The sequence below is a fragment of the Sphaerodactylus townsendi genome, linkage group LG01 (genome assembly GCF_021028975.2).
Source record: "Sphaerodactylus townsendi isolate TG3544 linkage group LG01, MPM_Stown_v2.3, whole genome shotgun sequence".
Taxonomy (NCBI): Eukaryota; Metazoa; Chordata; class Lepidosauria; order Squamata; family Sphaerodactylidae; genus Sphaerodactylus; species Sphaerodactylus townsendi.
This window is the reverse complement of record NC_059425.1, coordinates 171,738,172-171,760,143: the sequence shown is the minus strand read 5'-3', so window position 1 is coordinate 171,760,143 and position 21,972 is coordinate 171,738,172. Positions and strand designations below refer to the sequence as shown.

The following is a 21,972-nucleotide window of genomic DNA, read 5'->3' as shown; positions in this document are numbered from 1 at the left end:
GGCATTACCCATCAGCTGGCTTTTTGCTTGCACCTGGGGTGGTGGTGATGTTTCACGGGTTCTCTATCACACAATTTTTAATATAATTTTTAATATTTAAATTCTCTTATCGATATATCGATGTAGTGATAGATTGATATAAAAAGGTGCTTGCCACAGAGAAAGTGGAAAGCGAAAGCGGGACTAGAGGAAATATGTCTGTACAAGAAATCTTGCCACGACAGACATTTACCTCCACCACAAGGCAAACACCTTGTGCATAATTGGCCATTCCTTTTGTTCAGATTATAGGTTGTGCATAGAGCTGCCACTTTCACTTCCAGGTTGCTCTAGGAATCACCAGTAACTCTTTGGTAAGAACTTCCTGAAGGCAGATCAGATCTTATTATTTTTTAATTTTTATTTTACAGTTGTTTTGTTTTTAATAAAATTTTCAAAAAATTTAAAATTTTCTGCCACAACATGGGGCCCCTCCCCAAACAGCCAAACCTACTGAAAGATTATCTTGTACAGGTGTTTGTCCTGTATAGGTACAATAAGCTGCCGGCCCTTTGTGCCACTTTTGAAGCATGGGAGGAAGCAGGGTTCCAATCCAACAGATATTCCTGAGCGGCCTCCCAGCCTAGCCCCATAGACCATGATCAGCAGCGCTCCCGCAAGATCCTAGAAACAGTAGCTATGATCAAATGTGGCAATACTGTACCTTAGTGATGCCCAAGACTCCAATATTAGGGCTGGAGGAAGTTGAACCATTACCAGTACCCAGCAGCCCAGCAATTATACAACAGATTCCCTCTGTAAAAATGCCCCTGGGGAAAAGAAAAGGGGGGAAAAGTCACACTACTTGGGGCCAGAAGTGCACACACAGCCAGAACTCCCTTATCAAGTGACTAAGGAACAAGCTGCCATATTCTGAGCTACTTGTCTACTTTAAATAAACCCCAAATAAAGGCTAATGTTTTATTCCCACCAAAGCTTCTGTGGAATAGAACCGAGATATTAACACAACACAAGCCTTTATTGGCATATAAAACAGGACAAAATTTTAAAACAAAACAAGGTTAAGAAATGCAGTTAAAACTACTAATTTCCAGTATAAAATTTGCAACAGTTTCACAAAAGAGCACATCAGAGCTGTTCAGGAGATTGGGAATCTTATAACACTCATGCCACTGAGAACATTGCAAGAAAATGGAACTCATGTATTTCATGCGTATCTTACTGTATTTAGGGCATACCAACAGAGAATGGTCAAGTGTTTCAACCGTAGTCATATCACATGAACAAACTCTTTTAGAATGTTCCATATTCTTAAATCTTCCCTCCAGCAGAGCTGATGGCAGCACATTACATCTTGCAGTAGCCAAGGCTCGCCTCTGGGTGGGATTAATCAGAAGATGAAGATATGCTGCCATAATTCCACGCTCGGAACCGAGATATTGTAAGTAGACCTTTACTTGGCAGGTGTGTTATTTTGGAGCAGGGCTGCCAGGTCTAGTTTGGAGACTCCTGGAGATTGGGGGATGGAGCCTTGGAGGGGGGTGGGATTTGGGGAGGGGAGGGACTTCAGTAGGGTATAATGCCACAGAGACCACCCTCCAAAGCAGCCATTTTCTCCGGGGGGGACTGCTCTTTGTTGTTCGGAGATCAGCTGTAATTCTGAGAGGTCTCTGGACCTCAGCTGGGGGTTGGCATGCCAATTTTGGGGTACAGCATCACATAGGAGAATCAAAGGGCCCCCAAATTCAGGAAGCACAAGGCAAAATGTAATTGTATAGAATTCAAAATTAACCCATGGGGGAATACAGGATCTACTTAGTAAGCATGCAAAACTAGTAAACCTCCGTCAGGAGTGGGGGGAGTTCCATGTTTTGAAAAAGTGGTCCACATGCAAAAATCCCAAGTACTTTTTTGCCCCAAAGCAATTAGGGATTTGATCCTGGGTGTCCCCACTCTAAATCTCTTTCTGCTACACCACAATTAAAGAAATCTTGTGGCCCCTTAAAGACTAACAAATTTATTGCTGCTGCAGGCACACTCAGTTGCCCCACCTGAATCTATTGCCACACCGTCTAAGAACAACTTTGTGTCACATAAAAATAGCAATATAGAGTGTTATGCTCTGCGTCCTGCTAGAAATTTGATAGGAGTTAATAAAACTGGCAGGTAGAAATAGGACCGGTTATTACTACTAAAGATATGGGGAAGCCTTATACTTCCATGTTCTATGAAGTTGGCAGCCTGCTCCACTGAAATCAATCGATTTTATTCCAGCTAACATCAATCTTGTGAAAAAGATACCAAGGCCTAATCGGGGCAGGGAGGGGGAAAGAGGGAAGGGAGGCTTGGCTCTCTAGACCAGTGTTTCCCAACCTTTTTGAGGTCAGGGTACCCTTGACCTCACTCTTCATATCTCACGGTACCCCTGCCACCACCCTCCACCTTCCCCTCCCATTGCCCCTGCTTCCCACCCACCCCCACCTTCCCCTCCCAGGGTGAAGGGTAGCACTGGGGGTGGTGGTGGCTGCTAACCTTGTGACAGGCCCTGCCCCATGGGCCAGTTCTATGTCCTTGCTGGCGCCGGTGGGAGACACCACAAAAATGGGGGGGGGGGCGGTAGTGTTGCCACGGTACCCCTGGGACATGCTCACGGCACCCCAGGGTACCAGGGAACCCTGGTTGAGAATGGCTGCTCTAGACTCTAAAGTTTAAGCTCTGTTTTTTTTAAAAGAAAGTTTCTATCTATTGGAAGGAGGAGGAGTTTGGATTTATACCCCGCTTTCTTCAACCATAAGGAGTCTCAAAGCGGCGTACAGACTCCTTTCCTTCCTCTCCCCACCACAGACACCTTGTGTGGTTATGTGGGGTTGACAGAGTTCCGAGTTAACTGTGTCTAGCCCAAGGTGACCCAGCAGACTTCATGTGGAGGAGCAGAGAAACAAATCCATTTCACCAGATAAAGAGTCTGCCATTCGTGTGGAGGAGAAGGGAATCAAATCCGGTTCTCCAAATTAGAGACCACCGCTCTTAACCACGACACCACCCTGGTGTACTAGGAGCACAAAGGTGCCTGAAGGAATGTATCCCGTTGCTCATAGAGTCCCCAACACAGTCCTCAGTTATGATCTGCCAGGGAACATTTGACATCATGAATGCAGGAGCAGCTTCTTTCATTGGACTGTCAGCTGTCTGTCTTGTGGGCCACATGACTGGGAGGTGGGATTTAATGTTGAGAAAATTATTGTCTTTCAAGCTTTCCAACTATCAAAGCTATGCAAAGAAGCACAGGTGCTGCCTGTCTTTTACCGAACCTGTTAATGGCATGCACAGGTGGAGGTGGAGCTCCAGCAAGCCTAGCACAGGCATAATAATCACCAATCGACTCAATGATCCCAGCCAAGGTAGCACTGAACATTCCCAGAACCGCAGCTGCCGTCACTGTAGGGATTCCCCACTGGCCTGGAATGAGGAAAAGACCAAAGTAATTACACCAATAATAATAATAATAATAATAATAATAATAATAATAATAATAATAATAATAATAATAATAATAATTAGTAGTAGTAGTAGTAGTAGTAGTAGTAGTAGTATTGTTACTGTTACTGTTACTGTTATTATTAATCATTAATCATTAATCATTAATCATTAATTATGAATTATGAATTATTGATTATTGATTATTGATTATTGATTATTATTTTTTGGATTTTATAGACCGCCTTATTCTCAAAGGGCTCTAGGCGGTTCACAATACAATATCATGTCCAATAAATTACGTAAAATACATTTAATGCATACTTATACTCACACAATGAGTAATATTTAAACCAATAATACATTGGAATACAATTCTGTCTTTGTTTTCTTGGCAACAACTCAAAATATTATTAATATAGTACAACAGGTAAGCATGAAGGCTATTCGGCTATAAAACCTCCAGATGTGGTTTTTATTTTGATGATTCTTTTTCAATCTGTTTAAGTTCCTATGAGATTTATCTTTCTCCTCTAGGAGTAAACCTGTTCTCCTAAAGCTAATATTGCCCAGTTTTCACTCCAAAAGGCTCTTCTTAATATAGTCTTTCAACTGTAGACATTGGCATCAAGATCCATTATGAGAGCCATTATGAGAACGAGGAAAGGCAAGTAGGTATAAGCCAGAGCAAAGCAGACAGCAATCCGATTGCTGCAAATGGTCTGGATGTTTCTACAGGCATTTCCTGGTGATTGCTAACTGCTTGAACACTGATCCCAAGGTAGTCGGAAGAGAAGAAGAGTTTGGATTTATATCCCCCTTTTCTCTCCTGTAAGGAGAGAGGGGCTTACAATCTCTTTTCCCTCCCCCCTCCACAATGAACATCCTGTGAGGTGGGTGGGGCTGAGAGAGCTCAGAAGAACTGTAACTAGCCAAAAGTCACCCAGCTGGCATGTGTTGGAGTGCACAAATTAATCTGGTTCCCTAGATAAGCCTCCACAGCTCAAGTGGGGAATCAAACCCAGTTCTCCAGATGAGAGTGCACCTTCTCTTATCCACTACACCATGCTACATTTTCAGAAATCCTATTTTTATCAGACTCTTTCTGAAATTCTTCAAATGCAAGATCACAATGCATAAAGAAGGGTAAAAATATTATACTTACAGGGATAGGGAAACCTGAACCATGGAGCGATAGACATGATTTCTCCTCTAGCATCTGTCCTGGCCTTGAATCCATAGACATTTGGATCATGAGGAAATACATCAGTCGCCGTCAGAATGTAACACAGCAGCCAGACCAATAAAATTGCAAGAATGATCTGGAGAGGAAATGGAGAGATGCAGATAGTCCAAACTATTACTTACTGGGAACATCTTGAAGTTCTGAGATATTACTGTCAATCAAAAGTCTGAAATGGAAAAGCAACTGTACAAAGAAAGACGACGTGCGGCTAATACATCACTAGACAATAGCTCAACATGCTCACACTCAAAAGCTCTTTCTGTCCTGTGGGGCCTTTTAGTAATTCAAAGGAGAAAAAGCAGCAGGGCCTGTCTATTCAAATATTAATCGCCATTTACTTTTTGATCTCCTTCCATTGTGAAATAATTTGCAGTATCTAGAATAGTAGAACTATGGAGATGTAAGGAGATGTTACCCAAGCTTAAATGACCTTCCAAGTTTAGGAGACTGTTCTCCTCATTAATTCTGTGCAATAAATGTACACAGTTGTTGCTCATCCAGAGCACAAAGGTTACCCAGCTTCTCTTGAAGTATAGCGCAGTGCGGTGTTGTGGGTTTTCCGGGTTGTATGGCCGTGTTCCAGTAGCATTTTCTCCTGACGTTTCGCCTGCAACTGTGGCTGGCATCTTCAGAGGATCTGATGGTAGTAAAGCAAGTGGAATGTACCGTGTTTCCCCGAAAATAAGACAGTGTCTTATATTAATTTTTGCTCCCAAAGATGCACTATGTCTTATTTTCAGGGGATGTCTTATTTTTCTGTGTTCTGTTCGTCGGGCATGCTTCCAAACAAAAACTTTGCTACGTCTTACTTTCGGGGGATGCCTTCCATTTCGCACTTCAGCAAAACCTCTACTACGTCTTATTTTCAGGGGATGTCTTATATTCGGGGAAACAGGGTATATACCTGTGGAATGTCCAGGGTGGAAGAAGGAACCATTTGAACTAGTTAAAAGTGTTAAGGGTCCAATTTGCAAGTGTAATTTGCATGTGAAGTAGAATCCACCCATTTTAGCATATGCATGTAACACTAATGCCCTCATTAATTGATTATGCAACTTCAGTGTTACATACATATGCTAAAATGGATGGATTCCACTTAACACGTGCAAATTACACTTGCAAATTGGACCCTTAAGACTCTTAACCAATGCAAATGGTTCCTGCTCCCACCCTGGACATTCCACAGGCATGTGTACTCCGCTTGCTTTACTACCATCAAATCCTCTGAAGATGCCAGTCACAGATGCAGGCGAAACGTCAGGAGAAAATGCTACTGGAACACGGCCATGCAACCCGGAAAACCCACAACACTCCAGTGATTCTGGCCGTGAAAGCCTTCAACAATATAGTGCAGTGGTTGGACCAGTATCTAGAGGACTGAGGTTTGAATCCCCAGACTGTCATAAAAGCTCACTGGGTGACCTTAGACCAGTCCTAACCTACCTCACAGGTCAGTTGCGAGGGAATGGAGAACCATGCACACCACTCTTCAGTTCTTTGAAAGAAGACTGTGAAGGTGTTTTTCTGTGTTAGGCATTTTCTCAGCATTCAAACTGCAATATTTGCCCACTGAGAAAAATGAAATTCTTCCTCCATGAATGCCACACAGCACCACTGCAGTTGGTTGCAAAAATACACTACCCCCAGTTGGTTATTCTGAATGCCATAGTAACTAGCGACAGAAGAACACAGCCACCCCCAGTTCCAATGCTTTCATTTATTTGTATTGAGAGAGGCTGTACCCCACAGAGCTGTATCATGATACAACATGTAAGAAATAAGACAAGACTGTTGACAACAGTGTGAAATCAATTTCTGGACCATGGGAAACTTTCCCCATGAATAAAGGGGATATTGCTTACTGGGAACATCTTGAAGATCTGTATCCGGAACAGAATGCATCCTTTCCCACATTTGTAGCCAGGGAGGACAAAGGAGACTTTTCGCAGGTACTGAGCAAACAAAACAATTAAAAATATTGTCCTGTTCCAAAGAGAAAATAAGTGTTGAAAGGCAGAAGTCCAAAGCAGTTGGGGAACACAAGCAACAGGGTAATTACAGCCAATTCACACAATTGGAAACTGAATTTATTTCTCCATTGTTAAGGTCCTGAAACCTAATGCTCTCAAGACAATTTTTACTTCTACATACATACATACGCACGCATGCACGCATGCACGCACGCACGCATGTATGTAGAATTAATATATATATATATATATATACACACACACACACACACACACATATATATATATACACACATATACATATATACACATATACACACACGTATGTATGTATGTATGTATGTATGTATGTATGTATGTATGTATGTATGTATGTATGTATGTATGTATGTGAAAGTAATATATATATATATACACACACACATATACATACATACATACACACACACATATGTATGTATGTATGTATGTATGTATGTATGTGTATATACATACATACACACATGCATGCATGCATGCATGCATACACACACACATACATGCGTGCATGCGTGCATGCGTGCATGCGTGCATGCGTGCATGCGTGCATACATACATACATACATACATACATACATACATACATACATACATACATATCTCCAAGTCACATGAATAGACCGTGAGTCTGCAAAGAACAATAAACAGGCTTTTCTGACTGGGCTGAACAGAAAAGTTTAACAGCACTTGGAAGGGAATCCAGTTTTCTAAAATTACCGAAACAATTTCCATTTGCACGGCTGAATGTTTAGTTCTTTTTGTTTTTTCTCTTAAAATCTACAATCTGTAGACAACAGGAGGCGGGCCATCACAGACGACACCCCTTCTGTCCGTGTTACTCTGGGGATGCGTCACTGGATATCCCAATGTTCAGTTTAGCCTAAAATGCAACAACTCCCACACCCTGAAATATGGACCAAGGGACGGATGCTGGGGAACAGGAACTTTATTATCTTGTGCCATTTCCCTCATTGAAACTTCATAGAGAGCTGCTTTTAGCCCTGCTAGGGGGAAAAAGACAGGCACACTCTCTTTGACTGTCTCTTTCACTACCAGGGCTGCAAGAAACCCAGGCAGGAGACAGCAGTTTTGATCACGAAAACATCACAAAAGATCCCCCCTCGCCCCAGTTTCAGAACTCCAACTCATATCATGTTTCCAAGCCCTGCCCTGGGTAGCCCAGGCTAGCCTGATCTCATCAGATCTCTGAAGCGAAGAAGGGGTGATCCTGACTAACATTTGGATGGGAGATCACCAAGAAAGTCCAGGGTCACCACGCAGAGGCAGGCGATGGCCAACCATCTGTGAATGTCTCTTGCTTTGAAACCCTATGGGGTCACCATAAGTCACCTGTGACTTGATGGAACTTGTCTAAGTAGTACATGGGGGTTCCAAACACAAGTCATCAACGTAAATGTAGTTTAGCCATGATTCTGCATCAAATGTGTGACATCCAGAGAAAGCTACTTCCACATGACCATTAAATGCTTCAGACACACTGGCCATTTATGCACTTGTGGTCTGCCCCGCAGTAAGTGTACATTCCCTTTGGGTCAGATTCTTGGTTGTGCACACATTTCCCCTTCCCTCCTAAACTCACTGTGCCACATATCAGAGAAACCCCATGGTTTCCAAAACCCCTTAAAGCAGAGGTGGGATCCAGCAGGTTCTCACCAGTTCCCAAGAGTGGGTTACTAATTATTTGTGTGTGCCGAGAGGGGGTTACTAATTGGGTCCGCTTTTCCATCTCCATGCCCTCGCCTCCCCGAGAGGCATCCTGCCTTTGAACGTGAAGGTTCCATATAGCAATTGCAACTAATAATGTAATTCCCTGAACTGGGTTAATCCCTTTCAGGTACTGTAATTCATTGATTCTCAGCCTTTCATACCTTTTATCTCATCAGTCTCTATCAAAGAACCTGTGTGTTTCACCATTGCTGTGTTCAGATTTGTGAGTTGGGGCATTTTCTATAATGCGTTGATGATTTAGAAATGACCTGGTGCAAAAAAAATTTGGGGGGTCGTGGTGGGGTGGGGGCATCCAATTCAGGTTGTGCCCAGGGCTCAGGTTTGCCTAGGTATGCCTATGCCCTTTTTGCTGAGGGGGGGCTGGCGAGGGAACCTGTTACTAAAATTTTTGGATCCCACCATTGCCTTAAAGTATGATCTTTCCTTCCTCTTTGCTGAGAAAGCGAAGGTCTTTGTTGTGTGTTCAGCTCAGCCTCAGCTTTGCTTGCTCCTTCCACTCTCTTCTGCCCATCCAAGAGCAGTTCCACTATCAGCCAACAGAGGGCCCCAAAGGGTTTTCTGTTTTGTTTTTTAAAGAGAGAGAGAGAGAGAGAGAGAGAGAGAGAGGCTACAGGCAACAAGAGAAATGGCAGGTAAGGTAAATTGCAGCTGGCTCCGCTAGAGAAACTTTGCAGTGGGAGAATCCCAGGTTTGAACTGAAAGTCATGGGAAAAACTCACTCCGGAGAACAGAGCCGCGAGGCAAGCCCTGCATGCAATATTATAGGCCACTGATTTCACCAGTATTTAATCACATGCAATTTTTTTCCTGTACCTCTTTGAAGAACCGCTTTCCCTTTCAGATTTTTTTGAGTCAGCTCAGGTGAAGAAGCACCAAATCATGCAAATGAACCACATCTACTTTATAGACTGAGGTGTCAAAGAAATTCAGATTTCAAAGGATCCTTTGGCGAGGCATGAGCTGGTGAAAATAAAGAGGAAGGGGGAGGTGGCAGCGAATCAGTAAGGAAAGGGAATGAGTGCCAAAGTTGGGGGACTTGGAAATGGGAACCAAGAGCTTTGTTAACTGGTCTCTTCAAACCTGGCCAGGCTTTTTTGGGTTTATTTGTGAGCCCTTTTTGGCAATCCAGGCGCATGTTTTCAAAACCAGAAACAAAGGTTCCCGGAATGCTAGTCTGGGTGACATTTACCATAATGTTCAATATGGGAACCCCCTTTGGAGATTTCAGAGTTGTAAGCCCTTCATTGACAGATAACAACCTAATACTCAAACAAGTAGAATTAAAGCCCTGGATTGTTAGAAGTGACTTGCACTGTATTGGCATCAGACAGGCACTTTGTAACTTGACCCCTGCTCAAACAGTTGCCAAAGCAAGGGCTGAGAGTTATCATTATTCCTTCCAAGGCCTTACCCTCCACCCTTCTTTTGAACGCAGTCTATGAAATCAGTGCTGGCTTCATATATTTCAAATGCAGACCCAAGACAAAAGGCTCCAACCGGGCACCCATCGAAACCACCCTCCTTGCAGACAGTGAGAAATGCCAGCTCAATTCCAAGCAGAATTTACCCGCCTTGTCTTCAATGCAGTCGGAAAGGTGAATTGCATTTATTTACATCCCAGTCTTCTTCTCAGTCGGCTGTCAAAGGGGATCAGAACACTGTTCTCCTGTCCTCCCTTTTCTCACAACTCTCCTGCGAGGCAGGTCAGGCTGAGAGTCTGTGATGAGTCCAAAGTCACCCAGCAAGCTTTGAAATTGAAATCCTTTTTAATCAGTTCTCTCTATCCCTTTTCATATTAATTTAGATGATGGTGAACTAGACTGTGAAGAAGAAGAAGAAGAAGGAGGAGGAGGAGGAGGAGGAGGAGGAGGAGGAGGAGGAGGAGGAGGAGGAGTTTAGATTCACACCCCACCTTTCTCTTCTGTAAGGAGACTCAAGGTGTCTTACAAACTCCTTTCCCTTCCTCTCCTCACAAAAACACCTTGTGAAGCCGGTGGGGCTCAGAGAGCCCAAGGTCACCTATTTATTTATTTATTTTATTTTCTTGAACTTTTATACCGCCCCATCCCCGAAGGGCTCTGTAGGAATGTAGGAGTGCAGAAACACATCTGGTTCACCAGATAAGCTTCTGCTACTCAGGTGAAGGGGGGGGGAATCAAACCCGGTTCTTTAGATGAGAATCCATCTGCTCTTAACAACTGTATCATATTAGCTTTGATTAGTGGACTCTGCCCTAGCTCTGACCTGGAGTTTTATTATACCCCTGCTGCTTTTGAAATAGTTTCTTCCTGGCATCAGAGAAAGTCATCTGTAATGGTTCCAGAATGTCAGTTCATCCTGCCCCTTTTTGTTATACTAACTGGGCAATATACTGTGCCCCCTGCAGGCCACAAACTGAAAAAACACTAAAAAATACAAAAAACACACAAACGAACCTGAAATTTTTGTGCCCCCCATGTGACCAAATGGGGGGCGCCCGGGAACGTGGGATACCCCATTTCCCTAGGCAAATATGCCTCTGAGCCCAAGGTCACCCAGCTGGCATGTGTTGGAGTGCACAAGCTAATCTGGTTCACCAGATAAGTTTCCACCGTTCAAGTGGTGGAGCGTGGAATCAAACTCAGTTCTCCAGATTAGAGAGCACTTGCTCTTAACCAATACACCACACTAGCCCTTAACCACTACACCACACTGGCCCTTAACCACTACACCACACTGGCCCTTAACCAATACACCACACTAGCCCTTAACCACTACACCACACTGGCCCTTAACCACTACACCATGCTGGCTCTTAAAAGAGTTGGACCTGGGAAACCTGGACTCTGTCTCCCCACAGCCTCACAGCAGATTCAGGGAACATAAGTTTAAAAATAAAGCAAAGCCTGACTGGGTACAGAAAGCTGCAGTGTGGGGTTGCCAGCTCAGGGTTGGGAAATTCCTTGAGATCTTTGGGGGTGGAGCCTGAGGAGGGGGGTTCTGGGAAGGGAGGGACTTCAGCAAAACAGCCATTTTCACCGGGGGAACTGATCTCTGTAGCTGGGGATCAGTTAGAATTCCTGAAGATTTCCAGCTACCCCCCTGGATGCTGGCAACTCCATGGGACGAGGAGTTTAGGCTCTCCTGGTGTTTTTCTATGTTAAAACAATGGGAAGGTATTTCTCCCTCTTTTCTGCTCCATGTGGAGTTAGCTGTGTACGTGGAGCAGCACAAAAAGCAAATTACTTTCCCCACTACAAAAAAAATAGTACTATATAGGGTGGGGGCCAGAGGCGTATCTAGGGGAAATGGAGCCCAGGGCAAAATCTGAAAAAAAAACCCTGCCCCAGATCTACCGTCTACTGCCCGAAGCCAATGAGGAACCCAGGTCTACCGTCTGGAGCCTGCAACAGTGCCCAGGTCTATCACCTGGAGCCGGCAAAGCGCCCAGGTCTTCCGCCTGGAGCCAGCAAGCACAACCTGGTCCCTGCGCCCCCCTCACGTGATTAGATAGCGTGCACCCGGGGACATGTGACACCTCATGTCCCCATAGGCAGTACACCCCTGATGGGGGCAGGAGCCCCGTCTCCTCCCTGCAGCAGCATTCTCTGCCCAGTCAAAGTCTGATTTGTTTACACTGCTGTCAGTCTGCTTCTGAAAACAGTTTTGCTTTTCTTTCCAGCACATTACTGCCTCCGTGGTTTCTTTCATATGAACTATCACACACACACACACACACACACACACACACACACACACACACACACACACACACACACACACACACACACACACACTCTATGCCCCAGGAATGATTAATTATTCCCATTCCTATTCCTGTCAACCTCAGCCCTTTTCAGGTGGTTGATTATGACACACAAACTGCGTGCGATGGACGCAAGCATTACCCACAACTCACCTAGTACACGTGGGGGCCATTTTGTGTGGATAAGGCAACACAATTTTTTTCTGTGCTCATGCAGCTTTAGTACACATAAGCATCTCGCTAGATTTTTCAGGGAATACAAATCAGTGCATTTGTCCTGTTCATATGGGATAGTTAGCACATGCACTCATGTTCTAACCAGTTACGGTTGCCAGATCCAGGCTGGGAAATTCCTGGTGATTCGGGGGGCGGAGTCTGAGGAGGGCAGAGTTTAGGGAGGGGAGGGGCTTCAATGGGGTATAACGACATAGTGTCCACTTTCCAAAGTGGCCATTTTCTCCAGTCAAAATGATCTCTGTAATCTGGAGATGTAATCTCTGGAGTTAGCTATTTACCAACTGGAAGCTGGCAGCCCTATACCCAGTTGAAACCCCAAAACCAGTGGTGGGATCCAAAACTTTTAGTAACAGGTTCCCATGGTGGTGGGATTCAAACTGTGGCGTAGCGCCAATGGGGCTGGGCAGGGCACGACGGGGGCGTGGCCGGGCATTCCAGGGGCGGGGCGTTAATAATTTCTCTGTTACTGTAAAAAACTCTTACTGCAAAAAAAAAGTTCCTAATTTCCAGCTGGTATCTTTCTGTCCATAATTTAAACTCATTATAGCAAGTCTTATCGTCTACTGCCAACAGAAACAACCACTTCTCCTCTAATTGACTGCCTGTCAAATAACTTAATACTGTCAAATACTTCATTTTGTTTCTAGAAATCAAAAGAAGGACACTTTCCTGAAACAAGGAACTTTACCATATTTCTAAAACATGTTTTTAAAACAGCCCAACAGGGAGAATTCTCCCGTTTTCTACCTTCGCTAACCAGCCACATAGGAAACAACAGGACTTGATGATTTTTGGACCTAATGGAATATCTAACGGAAAAGCAGACCCAATTAGTAACCCCCTCTCGGCACACACAAATAATTAGTAACCCACTCTCGGGAACTGGTGGGAACCTGCTGGATCCCACCTCTGCCCAAAACCAGACAACTGAAAAGGGTTCTTCTTTCAAAATATCTGCAACTAGGGGGCAGAAATCCAACGATCTATAGTTGTACTTGCTGCTTTGTTTGAATCGCTCGGGCCTGTAGGGTGAGATGCTTGAGAGTGTATCTGGGTAACCGGCCAGTTTCCATCTCTGCAATTTGCTCCTCTGTGACTTTAATTTCGCAGGGTGGGATCTTTCCCCCCTTGCACCAAGTCTGCAGTATAGATTTCAGAATAGAGAAATGGAACTGTACAGAAAAACAGGCGACCTACAGCGCTGCTATGCCCCAATGCGATCCGGCTCTGTCCCCCGCAGCGTGGAACACGGAGAGACCTATTAAGGAGACCGTGGGTGTGACTGTCAGAGGTCCAATGTAGCTGAGCAGTGCCCCAGGGAGGCCTACCAGTCCAATCACCACTTCCACCGTGCTAGAAACAATGATGGCTCCTTGGATCTGTGGAAGAATCGGGAGGGGGAAATAGAATGAAACGGACAGGCACAGAAAACAGGAAGTTAAACAAGTCTAATAAAGTTACATTTCAGGGGTGGGAATAACGGTCAGGAGGAAGACAGCATTTTCCATTGGCTCCAAAGTGGAAGTTCTGCTGCCAAAACAGCTACTCCACTGGTACGATGGAACTTCTGTTAATGCAAGAGGAGAGTGTGATTTTTACCAATTCCCTTATCCTATTGCCAACCCTTGCTTTGCCTCCCACTGTGTTAGGGTTGCCAACACTGGGCTGGGAAATTCGGGGAGATTTGGCAGATAAACATGAAGAAGAAGAAGAGTTGGATTTTTATCCCCCCCCCCCTTTCTCTCCTGTAAGGCAACTCAAAGGGGCCTACAAACTCCTTTCCCCTCCCCCCCACAACAAACACCCTGTGAAGTGGGTGGGGCTGAGAGAGATCCAAAGAACTATGACTAGCCCAAGGTCACCCAGCTGGCATGTGCTGGTGTGCACAAGCTAATCTAGTTCCCCAGATAAGACTCCACAGCTCAAGTGGCAGAGCGGGGAATCTCCTGATTAGAGTGCATCTGGTCTTAATTACTACACTACACCGGCTCTCGGTGTGGTATAATGTCCTCAGCATGTTTATAATGTTATACAGTCCACCCTCCAGAGCAACCTTTTTCTCCAGACGGACTGATTTCTGCCACCTGGAAATCAGCTGTAATTCCAGAAGATCTTTGGGCCCCACCTGGAGGTTACAATGGTAGTACTTTTGAATCTGACCTTCTGTATTTAGGGTCTATTACACAAAACTGTCCTGACCTGGGTAGCCCCAAGCTACTTGATCTCATCAGATATTAGAAGCTAAACGGGGTGATCTTGGTTAGTATTTGGGTGGGTAACCTCTAAGAAATACCAGAGGCATGGTGCAGAGGCAGAAAATGGCAAACCACCTCCGAATGCCTCTTGCCTTCAAAACTCTATGGGGTCACCATAAGTCATACATAAGCAACTTGTCAGCACTTCACGTGCACACTTAATTTGTACATTTTCCTGGATGTTTAAAACCCCATTTGGGTGACAGAGAAGAAATACAAATTAGATCTTGAGTTTGTTTCCTCGAAATGTCCATGTTTACAAGGAGGAAAACCTACGGAAATTTTACTCAGCAAAGGGAAATGACAGAGCACTTAGCTGGGAAGATCTCAGATGGGTATAGAGAATTCCTTCCAGCTTCTGTCCAAAGACTTTCCCTGGGAAATATACATGGATTTTCCATTTCAGTTTCACATAATTCCGTGCCTATACCATGATGGGATTAATTTCAAAGCCCTTCCACGGAAGAAAGGTGTTGTACTAAGGGCCAAACCAGATGCACCTTTTTTCTTGAGTTGGGTTGTCTGGGTTCCCTCAACCTGACTCCATTCCCTTCTGTCAGACATCAGTTTCTTCACCCTCCTACTCAGACATACACGCTGTTTTTGCCAGCCTAATGTCCTTAGAAATTGGTGTCATTTGCTTTGTTGGGGGTAAATAATGAGCCCCCAGGCTATTTCAAGTTGGGAAAACTATTGGGGTGGTGAGGGGAGAGGCTGAAGTCCATTCTCTTCCCCCTCCCCCCACTGGGATCCTGAGGTGTTTGGGAAATTAGTTCCTAACAGCTGTCATCCGACTGACAGGCATGAGAGCTGGCCAGTTGGGGGAAACTGATGACAGGCTAGAGCTGTGGTGGCGAACCTTCGGCACTCCAATTGGCCATGCTGGCAGGGGCTGATGGGAATTGTAGTCCATAACATCTGGAGTGCCAAAGGTTCACCACCACTGGGCTAGAGTTTTGGTTCAACTTACCTCTCTCAACCTTGGTTGCCAGATGTGAGAGGTTTGAAGGGGTAACGTCCAGTTTCCATAGACTTCCTCTGCATAATAAAGCAAGAAAGGCAAATATATAAAGGAGCAGGAAACATGGAGGAACAACATTAAGCAACGTGCTTGATAGGGGCACAGAGAGAATCCTTCAGTAATCTGAAGTCTGGGGGAAGGAGCCAAGGAAGTATTGATCATTTTAGTTAACGGGTTCCTTTATTTCTCAATAACGAGATTTCATAAGCCCAGAAGTGTAAGGATTTAAATTTCTGGGCGTTATGATTAAAGAGGACTTGACCTGGGGCGTACAGACTGCCGCGGTGGTTAAGAAGGCCCAGCAAAGACTTTACTATCTGAGACTTTTAAGGAAACAACAACTGAATGGAAAACTCCTGGTGTCTATAGAGAGTGTCTTAACCTACTGCATCTGTGTATGGTTCTCCAGTTGCACAGTGGAAGATAGGAGGGAGCTCCAAAGGGTGATCACTACTGCACAGAGGATTATCGGCTGCCCTCTCCCCTCCTTGGAAGAACTCTATAATTCCCAAAGCCTAAAGAAAGCCCAAAATATTCTGAGAGACCTGTCCCATCCAGCACACTCTCTTTTTGAACTGTTACCATCTGGCAGACAATACAGGTCTATAAAAACTAGGACAAAGAGGCTTAGAGACAGCTTCTGCTCTAGAGCTGTGGCTATGCTGAACTCCGTGGCTTCGTGTTGATGTGTTTGGGGCTGTGTAGGGATGGGTGGAGGAAGGGGAAAGTGAGGATGGGGCATGAGTCTGAAATTGTGTGCATCGAGGAATGCTGCTGTAAATTTCGTTGTGCGTGCACAATTTTGCCAATGGTGTCCTCAGAAGAAACTGCTAGACATATGTCATCTGTAACCCAGTGGTGTGGAGAATTTTGTCTTTGTTTTGCTTCCCTGGATTTCTAAACAAGTACAGATGCACGACAAAATTCTCAGTACATAGTAAAGTGTTAAAGATGACCACCCTTCTATATGGTTACATTCACAATATTCAAAAGAAAAATGTGATAGGAAACACTGCAAACAAGCAAAGGTACAGAAGCATGTAACATATATGTGGAAAAATCTGTGCAAATAGCCACCCTGAGCTAACTAATTAAAAATGATAGAACATATTCAAAGAGGTGCACAAGAGGCTCACAAACCAAAATAATACAGCAAAAGCCACAGCGTAAAAACAAGCATTTTAAAAAAGAAAGACAAGGGACATAAAACAGCATAAAACAGCACTGGACAAGCTAAAGTTGTATTAATAAAACAGTCCAATGGCTAGAAGGGGAACAAAACTTGAAAAGATAGAACCCCTCAGTTTAAAAAGGAATGTTTTGCTTTGGCACCAAAAGGAAAAGAAAATACACACTGGGCAAGCCTTAAAGTGGAAGGCAAGGAGGCACCACCAGAGGTGGGATCCAGCAGGTTCTCACCAGTTCCCGAGAGTGGGTTACTAATTATTTCTGTGTGCCGAGAGGGGGTTACTAACTGGGTCTGCTTTTCCGTTAGAAATTCCATTAGGTCCAAAAATCATAAAGTCCTGTTGTTTCCTATGTGGCTGGTTAGCGAAGGTAGAAAACGGGATAATTCTCCCTGTTGGGCTGTTTTAAAAACATGTTTTAGAAATATGGTAAAGTTCCTTGTTTTAAGAGAAAGTATCCTTCTTTTGATTTCCTAGGAAACAAAATTAAGTATTTAGGAAGTATTAAGTATTTGGACAGGCAGTCAATTAGAGGAGAAGTGGTTGTTTCTGTTGGCAGTAGACGCTAGGACTTGCTATAATGAGTTTAAATTATGGACAGAAAGATACCAGCTGGAAATTAGGAACTTTTTTTTACAGTAAGAGTTTTTTACAGTAACAGAGAAATTATTAATGCCCCGCCCCCGGAATGCCCGGCCACGCCCCTGTTGTGCCCCGCCCATCCCCATTGGCGCTACGCCACTGTTTGAATCCCACCACCATGGAAACCTGTTACTAAAATTTTTGGATCCCACCACTGGGCACCACCATTGAAAAAGCCCTGTCTCTGGTCACAACTTGCCTCACCCCTGCAGGCAGCAGCAGAGAGCAAGGTCTGAGGAGAGGATGATGTTCCATCACCCACCATCTTGCAGGATAAGCGAGTCTGAATTACCTTCAGGGGGACATTTCCATTTTTCGAGAGCCAGGATAGATTTGGCAGGAACCAGGAATGCTAAAGCACTGGCTTGAAACAGAGGAAGTCTGAGTGGCCAAAAGAGAAAGAGGTTTATTGACTACGATTTGCTGCTACAATGATTTCAACCCGTGAGCTGGGATATCCAGGTGAGTCTCAGGTCGATTCCGCACTTGCGTTATCGACCTAAGTTCGAGTTGCGTTCGACCTAAGTGCTCTGAACAACCACTGGGATCGACGTGGTTTTGTACCAGCTTTGCCTCGTGTAATGGTCAAATTTCCAACTCCAGTTGGGAACTGCTACTTTTTCAGGGAACCACGCTCGAACTCAGCTCGATTCCAGTAAAGTGCGGAATCTCTGGTGCCAGGAGTCCCCCATTCAGCCAATCCCAGCTGTTTCGGGCATGCGTACAGCTGGCCAATCAAAAAACGGCACCTTCGTCCCTCCATTCCTGTGGCAGGTTTTTTTTATAATAACGTGTGTAGGGATAGACGGAACATGGCCATAGAACAGTAGCCAATCGGAACGGAGCGGCGAAGAGGCACAGGATGATTCCGCCCTCCGAGCTGGGATCAAGCTGGTTGCAGTGGGGAACAACAATGGCTTCGACCTAGGTTAGTACCCTTCTCAGGGAACTGGGTCGAACCTATTTTACTCGTGTGCGGAATTGCCCTCAGAGTGCCATCCACTGGGTTATGAGTCACTGTAGAGCCATCATTTCACACAAACATACACACACCCTCCCCTGCTTTGTTTTGAAGGACCTCCTGCACATCTGGAGAGACAATGGGTTCTGTACCTCACATGTGCTGAGAGGAACAGGAACATAACAAAGATAGGTTATTCAGCAAAGAAGATTCCTCCATGACTGTGTCCCTTTGTTTTGCAGTAAAGTGTACCCACTGGCACTTGACTTGTGCTTCCTGTTCCCCATTCTTGTAATACAATCCCTGGCATTGTTGTACCCTTTTAAGACTACGGCAGATAATGAGGCTCCCACACTACCACCTGGGTGATTAAAAGTGGGCCCCGGGTCTGGAAAGGTTGAAGACAATCACGCCATTATTCCTTTCTCCTTTTAAATGCTGGAAGGGGAGGGACGGCAGATTAAATCCAATAAATAAACAATACAGTCACAAAGGTGTAAAGTGAGGATAACCTACCTGATTCCCACCGTGGTTTGGATTAGAGTAGTGATTCCCACACAGCTAAAGATGGTACCAATGAGCTGGCTGACAGTATACTGGTCCTTTCCGACACACAAAGATTCTGCCAGGAGGAAGGGCACTGCTATGGTGCCGCTGAAACATGTCAAATAATGCTGGAAAAACAATTGGAGGGTGGGGGCAAAATAGCACATTGTTAGATGCATTCTCTAAACCAGTGGTCACCAACGATTATCTCTATGGGCACCATGCCACCGGCTGACATCTTTCCTGTTGCTTGCCAAACATTTCAGAAAAGAGGGGCAAGACGGAGCTTTTCCCCAGCAAGGTTTCTGATTGGCCACTGGAGATTCAGTTGTCCGTGGACATTTTTTTAAAAAATTGCTTTGGCAGTAGCTGCTACCACAGCACAAAGATCTTCACTGCATGACTGAAGGTAAGCTATTTTCCACTTCCTGTAGAAGCCATTTTATGGCAGCCATTTTGAGTGTCAGAATGTCAACAGTGCCCTCTGGCTCAAAAAGTTTGCAGGCCCCTGTCTTAAACAGAAACCACATGATTATGTAAGCAAATAACGCAGAGAAATCATTTCTCAATTAAATAAACCTTATGCATTATAATACCCTGACGGGATGGTCCAGGCTACTTGGATACCGGCAGGTCTTGGAAGTTAAGCAGGATTGGCTTTAGTTAGTACTTGGATGGTAGACCACAAAGAAAGTCCAGGATTTACTACGCAGAGTCAGGCAATTCCAAACCACTGCCTTGAAAACTCTATGGGGTCACCGGCTGTGGTGACGGCACTTTCTGCCACCATACATTATAACACATTGGTGGTAAATGTCCATGTTTTCCCATGTTTATATTGGGCACAGCAGATTTTCCAGATGCACATTTTGTTTGCCTTCAAAATACTGGTGTGTCATAAGACCAGGAATTTGGGGATCCACACCTGTCTTATAAATCCTGGGTTCTTTTTTCCAGATACTCAAAACTGCTGAGTTTTCCAAAGATTTTATCGAAAAACAGAAAATAAGACATGTTCTAATACAGAGGTTTCTCAGCTAATAGAATCATTCCAGGCAGGTTTTGTTTCAGACCTGGGATCAGGATCTGCTTTCTCCTGCTCAGCCTGGATCAGAATTTTCCTTTGTTCCCTCCCTTGCTTTGCAGGTAAACTCCGTTTCCTGGCCCCCTTGTAAATCAACCTCTTCTGATCTAAAACTGTTTTGGCCACTAGCTTCCTTTGTGTAATTTAATCAAAGCCTTTGGGCTTCCTGTGTGGAGATCAAAGACCTTGTCAGGTTAGTGTGAATCTGCCTGATACTGTAACCAGAACAACTTCTTCACAGGTGTCTGTTGTGGGGAGAGGAAGGGAAAGGAGCTTGTAAGCCACCTTGAGTCTCCTTACAGGAGAGAAAGGTAGGGTATAAATCCAAACTACTACTACTCCTCTTCCTCATGATATGAACATATAGTTTATAGTGTTTTAAGCCAAACACTCATGAGGTAAAGTACTACAGAGACCACCTTTCAAAGGCCCCTTCTGCACACGCAAAATAATGCGTTTTCAAACCACTTTCACAACTGTTTGCAAGTGGATTTTGCCATTCCGCACAGCCTCAAAGAGCACTGAAAGCAGTTTGAAAGTGCATTATTCTGCATGTGCGGAATGAGCCAAAGTGACTGTTTTCTCCAGATGAACTGATCTCTGTTGCCTGGCGATCTGTTGTCGTAACGGGAGATCTCCAGCCACTTCCTGGAGCTTGGCACCATGGGTTTAGTGTCATGTGACATACCTGGTGACAGCCAGGGTGCATGCCAAAAAAATGGAAATGTTTCCTAGTGGGCAGTGATGGTTAAGACCCCTGATACCTGTGTCCAATGTGAAGAGTTGCCAGGGGGTGGGGTGGGGGATTCATGAAACTGCAGTTGGGACTTCAAGATGCTATTGGGATTTTTATTTATTGCAAAAACACACTTATGCCTTTCCATCTTTTCACCTTCCCCTCAGCAGCTTACCACAATTAGACTGAAGCAATCCGTCACACCAAAAAAAAAGCAATAAATAAAAAGAATGAGGCAGGATTTAAGAGTATAGCATTTTGTTCATTTCATTATAACAGAATGTTTCCAATGCATTTGAAATAAATAAATGAAAGCACAGGGGGGAAAGTAAATGGTGTAAGGTTGCAAATGAAATCCTATGCAGTTAATCCACTCGAAAGCCGAATGGAGTAACTCTCCATAAGGTTACACTGTCAGTTATCATCAATCAACAATGGAGATTATTTTATCATTGTAAGCAATACAATGTCTACAAGAAGCATATGTTCCCTTTTCCAGTAAAGCCACTCCTTGACCGTTTTTTAACAATGGGGCTGCTAGGAGAAATGTCAGGCAACGAAACCTGAGTGCTTGCAGAGGGTGCCTCTGTCAGGGTGGTTACAGAAAGAGGCAACATGAAGATTAGCTGGTTGATCAAGCCGAGGAGATCATAGGAACAGCTGAGTTGCTTTGGCCAAATCCCAAAAGCCTAGCCACAGATGGAGCTGGATGAGTTTGTTACCTGAAATCCCAGTAGGATACAGAGATACCACGGTGGCACATCTTCAATCGAATAGATCATATCAAAACCCTTCTGTTCTTGGGATGCGTCTGGCCCTGCATGATTCCCATCTGCTGCCTTTTGCTGAAAACAAAGAGAGACTTTAGTGGCAAGGCATGGCGTGCAGGAAGATGAGTCTGTGCTCTGAATAGGATTTTCAACTCCTGGCTGGGAAATGCCTGAAGGGTTGTGGGGGGGTAGGGTGAAGCCTGAGGAGGATAGATTTGGGGGAGGGAAGGACCTCTCTGTGTTAATGCCAAAGGGTCCACCCTCCAAAGCAGCCATTTTCTCCATAACTGATCTCTGGAACATGGAG

General features: G+C 44.6%; 1 protein-coding gene across 1 annotated transcript in view; it reads right to left on the bottom strand.

Moving 5' to 3' along the window:
• The window catches only part of SLC23A1 (solute carrier family 23 member 1), a 53,862-nt gene that overhangs the window by 6,922 nt on the left and 24,968 nt on the right, over positions 1-21,972 (bottom strand). Inside the window, exons 2-10 of the mRNA XM_048509055.1 lie at positions 21,618-21,740; positions 19,046-19,203; positions 17,861-17,949; positions 15,689-15,756; positions 13,661-13,842; positions 6,586-6,706; positions 4,643-4,799; positions 3,312-3,459; positions 704-809 (exon numbers count right to left, since the gene is read on the bottom strand). Of these exons, the coding sequence (XP_048365012.1) occupies positions 704-809; positions 3,312-3,459; positions 4,643-4,799; positions 6,586-6,706; positions 13,661-13,842; positions 15,689-15,756; positions 17,861-17,949; positions 19,046-19,203; positions 21,618-21,740 (1,152 nt within the window). The remainder of the gene's footprint in view (positions 1-703; positions 810-3,311; positions 3,460-4,642; positions 4,800-6,585; positions 6,707-13,660; positions 13,843-15,688; positions 15,757-17,860; positions 17,950-19,045; positions 19,204-21,617; positions 21,741-21,972) is intronic.